The sequence below is a fragment of the Tinamus guttatus genome, unplaced genomic scaffold, assembly GCF_059628265.1.
Source record: "Tinamus guttatus ecotype Peru unplaced genomic scaffold, ASM5962826v1 Tinamus_guttatus_pri_ptg000215l, whole genome shotgun sequence".
In the NCBI taxonomy this organism is placed as follows: Eukaryota; Metazoa; Chordata; class Aves; order Tinamiformes; family Tinamidae; genus Tinamus; species Tinamus guttatus.
In genome coordinates this window covers 3,189,372-3,207,455 of record NW_028288749.1, presented here as the reverse complement: position 1 = coordinate 3,207,455, position 18,084 = coordinate 3,189,372, and the positions used below count along the sequence as shown (strand labels likewise).

The 18,084-nt window shown below is 48.9% G+C and overlaps 1 protein-coding gene across 1 annotated transcript in view; it reads right to left on the bottom strand.

Moving 5' to 3' along the window:
- The window catches only part of RASAL2 (RAS protein activator like 2), a 119,254-nt gene that overhangs the window by 49,826 nt on the left and 51,344 nt on the right, over positions 1–18,084 (bottom strand). The window contains exons 2-3 of the mRNA XM_088524890.1: positions 14,561–14,688; positions 8,502–8,625 (exon numbers count right to left, since the gene is read on the bottom strand). Of these exons, the coding sequence (XP_088381016.1) occupies positions 8,502–8,625; positions 14,561–14,688 (252 nt within the window). The remainder of the gene's footprint in view (positions 1–8,501; positions 8,626–14,560; positions 14,689–18,084) is intronic.

The following is an 18,084-nucleotide window of genomic DNA, read 5'->3' as shown; positions in this document are numbered from 1 at the left end:
CGGCAAATAACTTTGGCTCCTCAGCACACTTCACCACTAGCAGGAATAAAAAGTATCTTCCACAATTCAGAGTCCCTAAAATCTCCTGCCACAGAATCAGCTCCAAAACAGCACAAATACTCCAAACTTCCTGAAATCCTTCCTGTTTGCTGGTGGTTGGTCCACAGTGCCAAAGCAAAACCAGAGCAGCAATCAAAAGCGAGCCCACAGAGAGCAGCCTGAGGAAGCTCCATCAGGGTTTCCCACCCTTGGGTCGCTATATCCCTGTCATTCTGCCCAAAGGAAACATCCCCCAATGTCACCTGGAGCCAAAGGATGATGATGCTGCCAGCAAAGCAAAGCACCGCAGACTACTTGGCGTGTCACCTCCGGGTCAGCCAGCTTGGTGACCAGAGCTACAGACTTTCTGCCTATGCTTTAGTGCCAGACATGGCACCTAGCAGTGAGAAGAGACTGTGAGGAGAAAGTCCCATGAACTTCCAGTGTTCTCACTGGTGTGATCCTCATCTAAACCACCTGCAACTCTTCGTGGGGTGGAGAAGAAGAGCTGCTAGTCAAGCAAGTGTTTGCAGGTCCACCTGAGACAAAAAGGTAGAAGAAACGCTCCCGATCTTCCCTGGGTAATGCACCAGATAAAGCAGCCTCAAATACACATCAAGAGTTATTAGTCTGTAGCCAAAAGCACTTTAGTGGACACCGAGTTGCATCTTAATGGTCAATAATCACTGCTGGGGCACAGAGTCCTTTCCATCTCCCAGCTTCTGTTGGGAATCAGGGATTTGGCCGCGACACCGAGGTGCCTGTTAGGAGAGTTTATGATGAACTCCAGAGGAGTTCAATAGCCTGCTTTTCCTCTGAGGCTTGATTATTTTTCTTCTAAGTAAATTATCTCTCTGCTGTGCTGCCGAAACATTTTTGTCCGTTTCGCAGATATAATCACAACTATAATTCTTCCCTCCCCTTGTGCCGTGAAAGAGCCATCAGTTACGAGAAGGGCAGCAGGTTAGGAAAATACCCAATATTGGCCCGAATAAGTCTAATTTAACATCTAAGCCGCCTCATAATCACAAGCTACTGAAGAGTAGTTACCCGACAGCAGGTTTGTCACTGCCTCAGTGAAGTGTAAATAACCCAAGCTATCACAGGAAGCACGGAAAACTCTGCTGCTTTTATTTTCTTTTTTAATTTCCCTTGCCTACTTCCCAGAGGCATCGCAGAGATTAATTAGCTCGCGTTCAGAGTGTTTTGAAGATGTGAAGTGCTACGTAAGTAAGCGCGGTTGCTGTGTGATGGAAAACACATCTCCTGAGGCCTTGCACGGAAAAATCACATACTGAACTCACGATGGATTTCTTGCCCTTTGCGGCTTCCCAGCAAGCTCTGCCGTCCTCTCTGAGCTGTTCCACGCTGACCTGTGCTGCTTGGCCATATTCACTTACCACGAGGAAGACTGAAGCCCCATTTCAGGGAGGAAGAGCATGCCAGGGTGAGTATAAGAGTAGAAAAGGAGGCTCCAAGCCTCCCAGAGGCATCAAATAGTCAAGGGAAAAACACAGCAGCAGCAGTCCCATTTTCCAGGCTTCATCAGAGACATTGATGGTTTTCCATGCAACACAGTGCACTTATTAAAGCCAGATCTACTTTCCTGCTCCCTGACGCAGAGCTTGAGCAGTCCCTCCACAAGTCCTCCACGTCTGGTCCCCTTTTCATACATGCTTGCCTACCAAGCATTCTGTCCATGCATGTGTTCTGTTTTGAAATCTGGACCATAAAAAGACTGCAGAAACATCTGAACGTGGCAGAGATGGAAGAACTTGTAACACCACACACTTTTTTCCTGTTGTTTTTGTTGTCACTGTTTCAAGATAGCTAAGAAAAAACCCCAGCTTTCTTCATACCAAACCAGGCTTCGATCAGAGTATGGTATTCAAAGCTGCCCCCCAAAGGGTCAAAGAGCTCCCTCTTCTTTGTGAGAGCTCATGGCAGAACACACAATGTTATAAGTTCCTCTTTATGCTCATGTAACAAAACTGCAGAATCTTCTGAAGCAATTCCTTGCGTGCGCTCAAAAGAGGAGGGAGGGATGCGACACATTTCCAAGAAAAAAGCCTAATGGATTAGCCGTCCATAGTAGAGAGTTAAGATTACATGTTCATTCCCCTTTTAATCCCCACTCTAAAAAGGCTTAAGATTTAAACTGATAACATTTGCTTCATGGTGAAACTTGGCTTTCAGTAAAGATGATCCGGGTCCAAGAGAACAAAGTTTCAGCAGCATTTAGAACAAAACCCAAATCCTTTGGCTTTGCTCGGGTTATGCAAGAAGCAGAAGATAGTGGCTTGGCACGTTTCTGTACACAAATAACTCCAGTTGCCCAGGGGGGTGTCACTGTGATCCAGGCGTCCTGTCTGAAATATCTAGCCTCCCTGGAGTCAGTCTTAATTTCAAGTAGGGTTGCCGAAATGCTTCATCCTCCCCAAGCAGGCGAATTGCACTGTACATAGTGCAAATATCAGATTACTTTGGGGCTTTTCTTAAAGTTTCTTAACCTTGTTTGCGACTGCTGAAGATTGCAGGACATTTCTCACACAGTAGGTGTTTGCCAGTGCAGTTCATCCATTTTTTGATGCTGCCCCAAAGCAGCAAGAGATTTTTGAAGTGCTTCTCACCATTTGCACATATTTGCATTTCAGGATAGAAACGCCACGGCCAAATGACATCTTCTAAAGACAGACACAAGATTTGAAACTTCAGTTATCTCCGTGTAATATATAATCCCTGTTACTGATCATATCCAAAAGGTACAAGGAGATGGGGATTCAATACTCAAGATTTAAACAGGCAAAAAAAGGACAAACAGTGTTTAGCAGAAAGGAAAAAAAAATCACTCAATACACTCACACTGGTCTTGGAAGAGGCTACTTTAAAAGAAAAAGCCAACAGGCAGTAACACATCAGGTCTTTTAGACTCCTGGGTCTGTGCAAAGGCGAAGGTGGATCTCTCTCCTATGCACATGGGTGCCTGCATACACGAACACGCTTGTGCAAGCCCAAATCTGCCAAAGCCCGAGAGCTGCAGGCAAATAAAGGCAGCTCATCTGATCCCTGAATCCGAGACGCGGGTACGGATGTGTACGTACACACACACGCGCAACCCAAAGGCTCAGCCCAAAGGCCTCGCTGCTTGCCGCTCGTGCACAGGGCTCACAGGAGCCCCTGCTCATCCTTGCAAAGAGTATCTGCTCGTACGTGAAGCTGGGCAGCAGGAGGTGATGGACAAGACCCCTCTTCAGCGCACGGCTCGGAGCTAGCACAAACCCACCTTTTCAGAAGCTTCCCCATTTCTTAAGCAGCGTTTGCTGGATGCGCAGACACTGGTGCGCTGCAGACCCTTTCACTCACCAGGTCGCAGGCAGCATCTCTTCTTCCCTCCCATGAAAATATCCCTTTTCCAGGCAATCCTCCCAGAGCAAGCTGCCCAAGGACTGTTATGACGTGCTGTGCACGCAGCAAACCTATTTATTGCTTCATCACCAATATTCCCTCCACCTGGAATACACAGGAAGCGAATCTCAGCTTTGATCGCTTCAGCTGCCAACACCAGCGCGGCTTAGAAACAGCAGTTATTGAGACAACCCTAGAAACCTTTTTGTTAATGACTGCTCTCCTCCTGCCAAGTTTTTACCTGAAGGAAGAGGTAACTGTGCATTTTCTCAGTGCAATCATCCCCACCTAGAGAGGCTCAGCTGCAGCTTGCAGAAATTGCTCTAAAAGGCACATTCCAGGCAGCAGTGAAACTAGCTGTTATTTAACCAATCCTCTGCTGCTTGCTCCATTTCCAAGCCTCTGGACATTACCTTTTAAAACAGTATGGGGGCAGGATTTCTGCACAGCTAACTTGTCACCTGATAGCCATGCAGTATGTTGGATCTGGCACCAAAACAGGTTTTAAGTCACTTCTTGCCCTCTTTGCTGGATTTGAGAGTTTTCTGAATTCAAAGGAATTTTCACTTAAAAAAGAATAAAAAGAAAAGTGCAAGGAAGGTGAAGACTATACAGAAATTCTTTTACTTGTGCAACTAAAGCAAGGAATCAAGAAGTTAAATGTGAGGTGTGAAGCTTAAAATCTCATCTCAATCCCCCAGAGATATCAAGGACAGCTACAGAGACTCTGGGCAGAAGGAACCTCCAGAGGTCATTGAGCCCAGTTTCCCACCTGGAGCAGGACCTTGCCCACCTCGAGGCCCGTCAGCTGTGGCTTTACCATGGAGCAGGGCCTGGAAGGCCGATGTTTCCACATTCAGATGGCAACACTGGGCTACATGGATGAAATCGCAGCAGAGCAATGGGAAGAGGGTACTACCTTTAGTTGCTGTCTCCGCTCACCTCACCTCTGCTCGTTTGTACTACAGACCATGCCCTAGTTGTGCTGGCACAGCTGTCCATGAGGCCGGGCCATGATCTGGATTAAAAAATAGCTGCAAATATACACAAACGCGCAGTGCTGGAGACCAACCTACGCCGCAGCGTGGCGGGCAGAAGCTGCAACGCTTTGCTGACCAGAGCAATGCTAGTGAGCACAGCCAGAGCTCCTAATCAACTTTCCATGGTGATTTTGTTCTGTACAATTAGAGCAGTGAAGGCAATAACCTGCACGCTAGCACTTGGACGGGCAGAGGGCATAGCTGACGTTTCCCCATGATTTAGAGCCCGCGGCTCTGGTAGAAGACTTCTGGGCGCGAGGTGAAGCCAGGACGCAAACCTGCACGGAGTTTCTTCCCGCTTCATCTGCTTTCACTTGCAATCCTCTCTCACGAGCTTTCGTGCTCAGCAGAGTCAGAAAGGAGACAGAGACAAAACAGGGCTGTTTCAACAAGTTCAAGTCTGCACTTTCTTCTCAGGTGACTTCATCTCCAAACATAAAAAGGGAATCTGTTTGCAGCCACACTAGTCTTTCTAAGAATCAGAGAATCTAAAGAAATCTCTCCCTAACAATAGTCTTTTCTTATAATTGATACCATGATTAAAAAGCACAAAACCTTTTCTTCACTTTCAATCCCACCTTACACATTTTGATGCACGTAGGCAAAAAAATCTCCTCTTTACACCAACAAAGATGCACCCAGATGCCAGAATCAAAACTTCTGTCACATATTTTCTGTAGCTACTCTCATTATTTAGTATGAGCAGGTGGTGGGAAGGAAGCAGAGTAAAAGAAAACAGGATTATTTTGGGAAATGAAGCAGTAACTGTGTTATTAAGTCTGTCAAATAGTATGAATGGTTGAAATTTGAATCAGACTTTTGCTGTATGAATGATTAATTCCAATATGCTATTTTAAATAATAATCTTTTATAAAGGATGCAATCTCACAGTAAAAAACAAAAATACACCTATTAGAGAACAGCAAGATCTGAATTGGAAACAAAGGCAAGTACAAGGCAGGGATTGCTTGAATTTCTTCATCTTATCCTTGCCTATTCCATACAGGTGCTGGCCCTCGGGGCTCGTATCACACATTGGAAGAGAATGAGCCCACTGAAAGTCCTGTTGGAAAGAAGAAAGCAAGAGGGTAACATGCTAGGAAAAAAATACAGCGATGCTTTCAGCTTTCAGGAATAGAAGCACCTCTGGGAAAAAAACATGTTGCCAAGATGGATCCCTAGCAAATAAATGAGACATTTAGAGTTGGCCTATTTGCTTGCAGATAAGTGGAACTACAGTTACAGAGGTCATGCACCAAGGAAATCCCATGGGATATATGGGATATACACGGAGCCAGCCACCTCCGTCACCCAACTCTGTGCACAATGTACCTCCCAGGTGGGAATTAAGAATATCAACACAGGAAACAACTTCTCTCCTGCCTGCAAGCAGGGGTCAAGCTCCCGAGCTAGTGGATGGCGAGTGTCCCCTGCAGTTGTGCTTTTTAAATGCTTCTGTAGTTTTTACTGTGGAAACAAGTCACTTCTTGTGTTGTACCTCTCTGCCTGCCCCTGAGGCTCCGGGGCAGGGTTTCTGCCTGCACAGAAGGGCTGGCTCAGCTGCTCCTCCAGCAGCTGCTGAGCCATCACAAATTACAGCGTTCAGAACTGAAGTATGTGGAAATTGGTATCTATCTCAGTCCCCGGCTCTGCAAACCAGGGTGGTTCAGCAGCTGCCTCGTGAACAGCTGAGCTGGGAGCGCTGCTGGAAAGGGCAGGAAGGCAGGAATGAGGGTGAAGCCCGGCGAAGGCCGTGGCTGCGTGCTGCCCCGTGGCGAGGCCTGCAGCTCCCACACATGCCCTAGGAAGGATGAGCACAGCCACAAGGAACGCCACAAAGATCTGCAGAATCGCGAGGTGCTGCTGCCCACAGAGACACCAATAGGTTGGCTTGGGAAAACCAACACCAAGAATACTGTAAGACAAAACTGTAGCGCTACAGATAAAATAATAATAATCTACCATCTGATTCCTTCCTCCTCCCTTTTCTTTTTAATTTAAAGAGGGAGGTATTGCAACCTTACATAGAGGGAAAAACTCCCACATGCCATTGCTGTGTGTTAACCTCTGTATTAGAGCCAGCTCCAAAAAGCTCATCTGTAAGCAGTAATTTCAGATACCATCACAAGATGCAATGCCTGCTGTTGCCATGCTATGCACATGCCTCCCCAGGACAAGGTAGATACTCTTATCAGCTTGGCATAGCAATTTCTCTCCTGGATATTTTATCTGCCTCTGCTGAGCTTTTCAGCTCTGGTGTCCATTCCAAAGCTATTTTCGGCCAGCTGCTATCTGTGCTGCTGGTGGTATGTTCTGGCTGCCTCCATCTGTCTCCTGCTCTTTACAAAGATGCTCGGTGGTTTCCTCCACTGGTCTGTCCTCTGACTCTACATCTTGACATGCAGCTATTCCCACCCTTGGCTTCATCACTTTGCCTCTTCCCGTCAGCAGGAATCCCCAGATTGGGACCAGGGTGTGGGAACAAGGGAGCCGCTGGCCGAGGAGGATGCCCAGCCTCGCTTCGCACCTCCTCGCATCCTTCCTCGCAGTACAGGCATTGCTTCATTATTCTCCCTTCCACTGTTCACCCCCTTCCTTCAGCTACAGCCCTTGTTCATAGCTATATTCACCATAGGTGGAGATCTCAGATGGAGAAGACCACGTGGATACGTGCTTCTCGTGTGTTTTTAACAGGCTCTGGTCACCACGCAGCAGGCTGCAAGGTGGAAGCCACTGCAGAACACACAGCCATGCACAGGCCCAAGCAGCACCTCGGCCTGCGCTACAGTTCACGACAAATGGGGAAGGCCACGAGGTTACATCTTAACGGGGCACTTCTAGCTATTCAGATGCTTAGGGAAGCACAAATGAAGGATATATGTGCTACAGAAAAAGAACAAAAATGATAGAAAAGACACTTAAATCTCCACGATTATGAAACATTTTCTAGCTTGCAAAGTTGCAAATAATACCCCTGCCAACACAGACAGGCTGTTACATAACAATTTGTCCACCTCATTCGTGATGTGCCTGAAATAGGTGCTCGCCCATAACACGGTGTAAAGCATGTTCTTAATTTGGGTGTATTTCCAAACAAGAACGAATATTTGTTCAAATGACACAACAAGATGATGGCTTAGGCTGCATCTGACACGTGGCAAGCAAGGTCAATAGCGGTTTACACTGTCCATCCCCAAGCATTTTGGTGTTTTCTCTGTTTATCTGTTTTCTCTACTAAAACAGATTAGAGTTGTCCTCTAATGCAGAAAACAAAAAACAAACGAGCAAAAATTCCCTCCTTCCAAACTATCCTGCCTCCCTCAGCCGAGGAAGACAGAGGTATTGCTGCTGGCGAGTAAGTAAATGAGCATTACGGTCACAATCTGTTAATTAACTGTCTACTAGAGCGGGGTCTTCTAGGTTCAGTTGCGCAGTACTTTCATCTCATAATGACTTACATGCAATTAACTCAGAATAAGTTGGATAAATCCCGAGGAATCAGCCAAACCCAGACTTAGCAAGCCTCCACATCAGAGCGTGCCATTTTTAATGACTTCTCTTCCTCTTGCTAGACTTCACCATCAAACCAACAGCAGCAGGGATCTTGCTGGTTCTTCTAGGATTTGCACCCTGAAGGGGTGTAAGGTGATTTGCAGAAAGTCAAGATCCGTTACTGAGTGTTGGTTCTGATCCAGGAGGCAAAGGCGCTTGCAGAGAGACTCCCTGCGAGGCGCAGGTAGCGGCACCGCAGAACCACTTCAACCATGGGCAGACGGGGCAGGTCTGCTGAGCGGTGCCCATGGCCTCAGATGTGCTTGCACACTTTCCTGCTCTCCAGGAGCCTCGGAAACACCTGGCCAAGGCCGCTGTCCCACAGCCCCCGTGCTGCAAGGCCACGCAGGGCCGCGCAGCCGCCACTCGCTGTGAGCACTGGGACGGCGGTGCCTGCAAATCCAAGGCCCGTAAAGAAACGCGACGGCCGCAGCAAGCGCGCAGGTGCCACCGCTCTGCACTTACCCAGCTTGGCAGCCCCCTCGGGCGGGTATTCGGGAAACTGGCCCTCGGAGGGGACGCTCACGGTGCGGCGCAGGCAGCGGCCCTTGGCAGCCTCGGCCTGCGCCTCGGGCATGTCCATGGGCACCTGCGGAGAGAGGAGGAGATACGTGAGGCGTCGCGCACCGCCCAGCAGCGCCGCCTGCACTGCCATCAGCCCGGCTAGTCGCAGCTCTGGGCCCAGCTTGGCTTGTCCAGCCTCACCAGCAAACTCCTGAGAAGCAGGAAGCTCCTTCCCTTTTCTTTGATGGTACCGAGTGCATCAGGCCCATGTTTGCCTTTGGGAAATCTGCCTTTGCTCCCCCTCTCTGCCTTTGAAAGCCAGGCCCCGCTGAAGGCACGCTCCTGCTGGGAGCTGCCCACCAGACTCCAAGCAGGCAGTACTCGGGGCACACAGCGTCCTGGGGCAGTTTCAGCAAGGCTGCTGCCTTCCACACTTTGACCACATGCAACTTCACTTTTTCTTTTTGTTTAGCTATATAAAAACCAACTTGCAGCTAAGGGATTGAAAGCTCCTGTCACGTCTCCTGTGCTGCTTATCCTTCCACATCTTCAAGCATCACTGAAAACACGGTGTTAATAGCAAACAAAAAGATATTATTCATTTGTACCAAAAAGACAGAAGATAGGGTACTATTTTAGAAACCGGCTGTGCTATAATGGCTCTCAAACTAGCTCTGGCATTTCCTGACTTTTGAGCACTTATCGTTCTCTTAAGGTCATTTTCAGTGCTCTTTATGCCTGCGTCCGTCTATTTGTCTCCTTCAAGCGTCTTTCAAAGCAAGTTTCCCAGCCTCATGGTTATTCTGCCGAGGCTGCTCTCTTTGTGGGTGGTTTTCACGTTGGCCCCTTTGCTGAGCCACCTCCAGGGGACACTCAGAAGGAGGCGAAGCAGGGGCTGATTCTGTTCATGCTGCAGCCGGTCACCCAGGACCACACTCCCCATTTCACCTGGAGGCTTCAGCTAGGCCAATTCTTTTCTGCTATTAAATCTATTAAATCCAGACTCTTTCCTTTAAAGTAGGGCTCCTCAGGATCCTAATGAACTCCGAATTCGGATCTATGATGTGATGTTTTATTTTCGTTTTTGGCACTCCCCTGCCAGGGCGGCAGCAGGTCCCTCGGAGCAGAGGGGCCGATGGCTGCACCGCCCTCCGCGTCCCTGGGGAAAGCCAAGGGCCCTGCTTGTGCGCACTGTGGGCAGGCTCTGCCCTCAAGGAGGAGCTGCACTGTCACCAGGCAGACGGGGCAGGAGCCCAGGGCCCGGCTCAGAGTCGCTCTGCCTTTGGCACCTGCGTGTCCCAGCCCAGCTACCTGCTACCTGCACCCCGCGTGAGCTCATGCTAGCGAGGGGAGACCCTGGCTTTGCTGCGACTCTGCACCAGACGCCCGATTTCTGTACATTGCCGCAGGGTTTCACTCCACCTCTGGCTGAGAACCAAGAAACAACCTCCCGGCACGATACAACAAAGTAGCTGAAGAGAACCCCCTAGAGCCCAACCTGCAGCACTGCGGTGTTACTTAAATTTAACACTCCTCCTCCGAGACCCTCGTTACAGCCTGGCTGGCCAGAGAACAAATTTCGAGGCAGCAGGACGGCATTGCTTAGCGCAAGCCTAGCGCGTTCCCAAAAACACGCCTTCCAAAACAGGCCTTCCAAAACAGGCCTTCCAAAACAGGCTAAGCAGCTCTGCGCCTCCCAGCGTCGGAGGCGGGTTTTAAGCACGCATATAATCGGCTCGGGCTGCGTCAAGGGGGTCCAAAAATTGGATGGCAGAGAAAAAGGTGACAACTTGCATCTTCCTGTGAGCAAATAATCCGAAAGTCTGGAATCACGTGAAACAGGCAAGGAATGGTAAAATTCCCATGTACCCATGTTTGTTGTTGTTTTTTCTGGGAATTGCTGTTGTCAATGCACTACTGGTGTCAGTCTCTGGAGCTGGAAGAAACACAGGAATATCCCCCCGAAATGCCCTGTTGCTGGCCTCTGTGCCCAGCACTGGCGAGCAGGCGCTCCTGTCCCTCTGAACGCAGACCTTGACTCTCCTTCACTCAAGGAAAAAACCTCTTGGACTCAAAAGAAAGATGAAGCTTCCACTAAGAGGTAGAAAAGGAGTCTAATACACTAAAAACATCTCCATCTACTTTATCTCCAACCAAAACAAGATTAAAACAGCCATTATGTGGCTGTTCTCCTGCAGTTGGGGCACTGACTCACAAAGACCAGGCCAGCAACAGATGCAGCCACTTGTCACATCCCTCCCGAAAACGCTGGGCAATGGACTGTGCATCCAAAACCACTTATCAGGAGCACTAGCCCTTCCCATGTCCCCCCTCAAAGGGCATCACTTTTTCTGACAGCTTTTATCATGCTCTCATTCAAAAACGTGCCTTCATAGATCTTCTCCTGCGGATCGACTTGCACAAGCACTGAAAACAGCTGCTCCTTCCCAACAGTGGGAAAATCGATACGGACCGCGTCTTCCTCATAGGAAAAAAACTGCTTTGTAAGTGAATCAGCCTAGACCTGTTCTCCTCGTCTTGAAAGTTGCTGCAAGCTATTACCAGTGCGTGATATCGCCCAGTAATTGCACATCTCCTGCCGCTCTCAGCTCCTGGCCTGCCCGGCCATCGCTCATGTCCCTGCGGGGGCTCCTGCCACTGCATTTGGGGCCTCTCTCTCTGCTCTTCATTAATAGTCTTCATTCTCCAATCTCACCCATTTTCCTTTTACAAAGTTGACAAGGTATCAAGTGATTAACATTAATGTACACACAGCACAAGGTGATACTGCCATACTGTTTTGGTCTAAGTAATTACAGGTATTTTTGGATCAAGTTGTACCTTGAAATTTCTCCAGTTTCCTAGCTGCTAGCGTGTCTGCACAGCACCAGGTCTCTCTACCTTTTCACTAAATCCGTACTGGTTGGATACTACAAGAAAAGAGTTTTCCTCCTATTTCTGTGCAGTTCAATCTCAATATCTGCACAGTTCACCATGCAATATTTTAAGAATTGAATTGAAAGAATTGAAAGAAACCAAATATAGTATTTAAGCTGCTACCACGAAGACATCTTTCATTCCCTGTTTGCATTTTGTACATGTTTTCCTACCTTTTGGCTTTGACATACATGCTTCGTAATACTTTGTATAAGCATTATACAACATCAAACGTTTCTGCTCCCTTTCAACTTCACACCAGCTAAACTTCTTGGGTATTTATTCTGGGAAGTAGTGAAGTAGATGCAGAAAAAAACAAAATGAGATGCCTCAGACTAGCAGTTTTCCAATTGCACCCGCCTTCCCATTATGCAAGAGCTCCCTTTTGGCAGAAAGGGCACTCCCCTGTTAACATCTCTTCCTTCTCCCCTCATATCCAAGCCCTTAGTAAGATTTCTCCTTTGGTCCTTCCTCAAGATGCTAAGATCATCTCCAACAGTCCCAAAGACGCTCCAACCCACTTAGTGTCTCAGCAGTTCCCACCTGCGGAGCTGGAGCCTCTCCATCTTCAGCTTCCTGGTGCCTGTTTCACCAGTGATGCTTCAGGCTGACAAGAATCTTCTTCCTTGCTCATGAGTCTCCTCCAAACACACTTTCCTACTTCGTTCTTTCAGTAAATTCTTTTACTCTCTCATGTCCTCGTGCCACTCGCTCTCGCTGCTCCGTGGCTCCGTGTGCCTCTGCTCTCACCACAGTCTTCTGCCCATTCTCCTCCAGCATCTGCCCTTCCAAGCACTGCCCTAGGCCTTTGCTCACTCTAGCTTCTAGACCACCTTTCCTCGAGCCTCTCCAACTCTGAGTGAGTTGCCAAATAAAGGTGGCCAAGGCACCTACCCTTCCATTTCCTGCTAAATCTCTCAGGGATCCTTCCATTTCAGCAGCGTGCAAGCCCAGCGCACAGCCCTGCGCATCTCTCACCAGCAGTTTGCCCCGTCCACCTGCTCTGTGCTTGTGCAAGGGGTCGTGCACACCCAGCCACAGTCAGCGGGTCGGTTCAAACAAGCTTTTACTGTGCTGTGAGATCTAATGAGTGCGGAGCTCCCCTTTTCCTCTCGCTCACAGTACTTCCAAGTTGCTTTAAAACCAGCATGGCAAATCTGGCTCTGAGCTTCCGAAGCGATGGGGACAGCAGCGCATGGAGTCACACAGTCTGCATGTGGCGCTCGGCTCGTCTACACGCAGCATTTTCCTAAATTATTTCTCACCCTACACAGTGCTCATGGGCTCAGCTGATTTGCTCTCCTGCTCAACTGTTTTTTGAACCTGCTCTTCTTACCCACCTCGTGCTCTGTGCGCCCTGGTGCTGAATTTCTCCAGCCTCTGACAAAGGCAAAACAGACTGTACTTAAATATCACATAAAAAGACTTAATGCACCAGTGATACATCGAACTTTCCGTGTTTATTCCTTAGGAGCTAAGCAAGGGACTCATCCCACCCACTGCAAGATGCTCTAGCTGTATGTGGTAAGTGCAATTAGCAACCCGTAAGTGCACGGTTACCACCTGCAAGTAATTATTTGTGATATGAGCCGGTGTTTTTTCCAATTACACTTCTTTAATGACATACATCCTTTACACCAGCACAGCTGGGCTAAATACAATTTGAGAAATAACTCTCACATGCCCTTAATTTTCTCCAGGAAATACTTTAATTCCTTCCATGACTTTCCTCCAAGAATAAAAAATGAATTACGTAGTAAACACTACAAGACAGGTCTTCCGTTTAACCTGCCTTTGATCACCTCTCCCAGCCAGCAATGTTTCAAGTGTTGCAGTAAGAGAGGACCGGTGTTGCTCCCTTCCAGTGAGTAATGTCCTTCTCCAGACCTTTTCCTGCCCCTCCCTAGGCAAGGGAATATTTCAGTTCCTGTAAATACACATGACCGTAGCTCGGGATGGATAAGGATAATATCTGGTGCTACACTGGCTACAGGTCTCATTTTCTGCCTGTGCACAGCCATATGTGGAAGATTCTAAAGAATTAAGGAGAAAAATAAAAAGGTTTCTTCCAAATGTAGGAAACAACAGCATTGGATTCAAATTCATAGATATTTTTATATAAAATAATCTATTTCAGTAGTTGGAGAACATTCCCATTTTGCAGTACCTCCTAGAATGTTTATTTTTAAACTAGGTACATCTATAACAAAAGAATTAAACAGGCAAGCCCAGGACCATTATCAGCTTTTAAAGCTCAAGCAGGCATCAAATATCCACAATATTCACCCAAGAAAAACTACCAGGCAGGGGAAGGGACTCACCCACCTCTGTTTGCTCCTAGTGCTCCATCACCCAAACGTGCCTGTTGTGCGCTCACGGTGACACTGCGCTCATACCAGGGCACGCGGGGGGCACTGCGCACCACGCAGCCACGCGGGCACTAATTGTGGTAATTACAACTGGTAAGCAACGAGGGTTGCAACGGGTTCGTGCCCTCCATGCCAAGGGCCCCCAGTTTTGTTTGCTGTGTTTGGCAGGCGGGAGGGCAGAGCGGTGTCTCAGACCATTTAGCTGCAGGTATGAGGATCTGCCCTCGGGTATGGGGATCTACCTTTGGGTATGAGGATCTGCCCTTGGGTGACCGTGCTGCGCCAATCTCTCTGCTCCTCTGGTCCAGGCTGGGCATCGCAAACCCCATTCCCCCACGTTACCACGTGTCGGGCTGCGCTGGCAGGAGGAGGCCGGCTTGCAGCATAAGCTCATGTAAGGGCTTTAACTAGCACTAAAGCGGCAGCGGCAGGGGAAGATGCAGTGGCACAGGCTTAAGTGAGAGCTATAAAATCCCACTGCCAAGCTCGCCCTCATCTTGTCTAGACACCTGCTGTCCGAGCAAGATTAAAAGCGAGCATGAGCCCCGCCATCCATGCGCAGAGTCGGCTGGCTCCCTTCCATATGAACGCAATAAGCACAGAGGGAAAAAAAAAAAAAAAAGAGGGAGGGAAACCCCATAAAACAAGTTTCCCTTCCCATTTCAGCAAGCAGGCGAAAGGGAAGCAGCGGCGGTAGCAGCACGGGTGCCTCACCTCCCTCTCCCCGTTGAGCAGCACAAACTGGCTCTCGGTGATCACGCAGTACTTCCTCTCCCATGTCGTCGTCTCCGCGTAGGGCGACTGGCCACAGGACAGGCGGTGCGTGGGAGGCCCCTTCACATCTGCGAAAACAAACCGCCACCCACAGTGAGTCCAGTGCTTTGGTAACCCCCCTCCTCGCTTTTGGGTCTCTGCCACTCAATGCAAAGGAGAGCTGCAGCCGGTAGTAACGTGCCCGGTTCCGCACGCCAGCCCAGCGTCCGGATTCGGGGAGGCAGCCGCGTGGAACGCGGCACAGTTGCACTGGGAAGACCTAGTGACTCAGACCATGATTTCTAAAAAGGGCCATGCCCAAGGTGCCTGAAGTGCCTTGGCATAAGGGCTCTAACTTGTTGCTTTTCATCACATTCCCATTTTTGACCAACTCGCCCTTCTAGTGACTGAAATGGGAGAAGAAAAATGCGGCATGAACAGACAAGGATGGATGTGACAGGGCCACCAGTACCATCAGCCGTACAAACTTTCAAGCCATCTCTTTCTAGACATTCAGGTGGAAGTTCTAGTTTCTTTGGTAACCTTTAGATCATCTTGTGCTCTGGCACTGATCTGAACCAGTTGTTCTCAGGCTGTTCTCTGCATATTCCTGGCGCCTGTGATCTAAGCAAGACCTAACAGGGACTCAAACTTTTCAGGGTCCCTAAGGTTAAATGTGTGTTCAAAACCTACTCAAAGGGTTATTCAGTGTTGACTTCCTCTCACCACCCACCCCGAAACCAGTGTTTGCAGAGTGAAACGCAGCATCACACTCACTGCAGAGCTTCGCCACTAGAGGCCAGTGAATCCTCAACCACGCAGCACCCACCAGGTTTAAAGAGCAGGATAAAACCAAGACACCAGCACTACGGAGTGGGCGACGAACCCCTCTAACTACTTTGCTGCTTGCGCACTGCTCCCCAAGCAATAAAACCGCTGCAGCAGGTTCTTTCCCTATGCATGAAGCTATGGAGACCCTGTCCTTAGCGTATGGCAAGTTACTGAGGGAGGAAGAGGAGGAGGAGGAAGGCATGCCTTATCCTCTAGCAGGGAGATGGTGCCTCCAGCTCTTCGGCTAGCTGATAACCCGGCAAACCATGCTCAGAAACCTGCACAAGTCTTTCTTTCTCCAGAGGGGGACCCAGCGTGGGCTGCAAGAAAGAAGAGCAGTGAGCGGTTACACACACCAGAAGATGATCCCAAATCCTTGGGACTTTGCTGAGTGCCACCTTCAGTTTCCATTTTACAGCCTCAGCCCCAAGTATTCCTGCAAGTGTAATAAAACCCACTGAACTATCATTTATGCCCACAGGACTACTTTGCCACCACTGTTTGAGTCACTGCGGGGATCAACAGCAAAGAGTCCATGTGTCACCAGGGCCATTCACACCTTAAGGAAAGACTGAAGGCCAGGGCTAAGTCACGGCCCGCTCTGGGGCTAGCACCAAAAGCAATCTGCTCATACAGAAACATGCTTCGGAATTTTGGAAGCTCTTTATTGGAAATACTAGGAGCAGGATATTGGGAAGAGCGGGAGTCAGGGAGATGCGTGTGAGTCAGGCACGGCGCAGGCCCTGGGGACACACGACGTCTCTCCCCGGTGCGCCGCGCCGTCGGCATCCCCGCAATGCGGCACTGAAGAAAGCCGCTCCGTTAGCCTACACACCGGACTAAAGGTCATGCCTTATGCGCCTTCAAGCGCTAATATCAACTAAGCAACAGCGTGGAAAAAATCCCCTTCTCTGAACATCCTCCCCTGCTGCCCTGAGAAGGGCCCTGCCGAGGCCTGTCACGTCGGGCACCACTGAAGGTCTGAAACACCGGTGCTTTTCCCCAAGGCTCTGAAATGCCACGAGGCACGTTACGAACAGCCACAAAGCTCCCTTTCTCTCAGCCAAGTGACAATTTGTATTGCATTATAACTAGAGAGCTTATTAAAATATATGCATATACGCACAAACAATACCAGGACAGCATAATAAAGGAAGTGCTGATTCCTTTACAGGGAGAGGAAACAAGTTAAAAAGGAGCTGGTACCTGGCTGATCTCCTCGGAAAGGGATAAGATGCTTTGTGGAAACTGATGGCAGTTTAGTAGTGTCTAGGGAATAGCACTGGTGATACAAAGTGGGAAAACCTCTTGCACTGCAAGCACGCAATGGTCTTAAACACAATTGGCAAATGCATTCCAAAGTCAAGAACATTTTCCAAAAGCAGCCCGTAGATGGAATTGGACAACTATTCCCAAGGGATGACAAGCATTCCAGCACCACTCAGTCCCAAGCCGCACTTTTACAAGCAGAGAAAGGGCATCATCCCTCCTCTTCAGAAAGAGGGGAGAGTAGCAAATTAGCAGAAAACAGGCACAAAAGAGCACAACCAGGGCGGTCGCGCAGACACTCGCGCTGTGACGGCCTCACAGCAGATTAATCCTTGTCTGAGGCACAGCAGATGACCAGCGCACATCACAGAAAGAAAACTGTGAACCCCAGCACTGGATTTCACATCCAAGGATCGCAGGTTATCTAGGATACTCCCCAGAGCCCATGTAAGATGCAGCGTTGCTCACCTCTCCACCTAAAGCACTGCGCAATACGGCACCGTTTCAGTTGAGAAGTACCCAAATTTTGATGGTAAGAGAAAGGTCTCCATGTGTTATTTTCAATAGAAAGCTTGAGTAAACCTTCGGGATAAGAGGCCTCCATTTTTGTGGGTTATTACTGCAGAGGCATCTAACGTGCCTTGCTTTAGTCATATTTAATGGCCACATACAGCAAACGCCCATGGCAGGGCAATGCCTGTCCCTCAATTCTGCTGCACCCGGTCACTCTCCGGCAGTGGCTGCCTGCGCCGATAACCTCGTTCCTGTGTGGAAACCTGGCACCGAGGACAGGGGGTGAAGAAAGATCGGTCAGAGCCTCAGGTTTCAGTGCTCTCAAAAGCTTTCACACCAGCTGCTTACAGCCAAAACACTGCCTGGAAAATGCATTGTGCACAAGAATAAAGCTATAAAAGGTTTAAAATAGGTTAAAATACCATTTTTGAAGCTGGCAGAACCTCTGACTAGCAGCATGGCTTTTCCAGATTCCAGTGCACTGACACAGTGACACCAAGTCTTCACCAGCCGTTGGATTTTTCTGTGGTGGCTGGTTTGGCAGGGTCAACCTATTAAGCTTTTACTGCTGTCCTACCGAGCTGCAGTGATCAGGCACAGCCTAGAAATGGGTTTTCCATCACCTTGTTCAAGCAGTAGGACCATTTAACGACGAGGCCACGCTGGCATCTCCCACAAGGATGAGCTCCTGCTGAAGCCGGGCCTGAATCAGTTCGCCTGTCCATCCCGTATCCACCACGTCACCTCTTTGCCTATCTAAAGCTTGGCAGTTTTCACAACATGGCTGATCCTTCCTCAGAGAACAGCCGAGATTTCTGCTCTCATTCCCTGCAATGCACAGAGCCTCAAACCAGGCCTCAAACCAGGCCTTC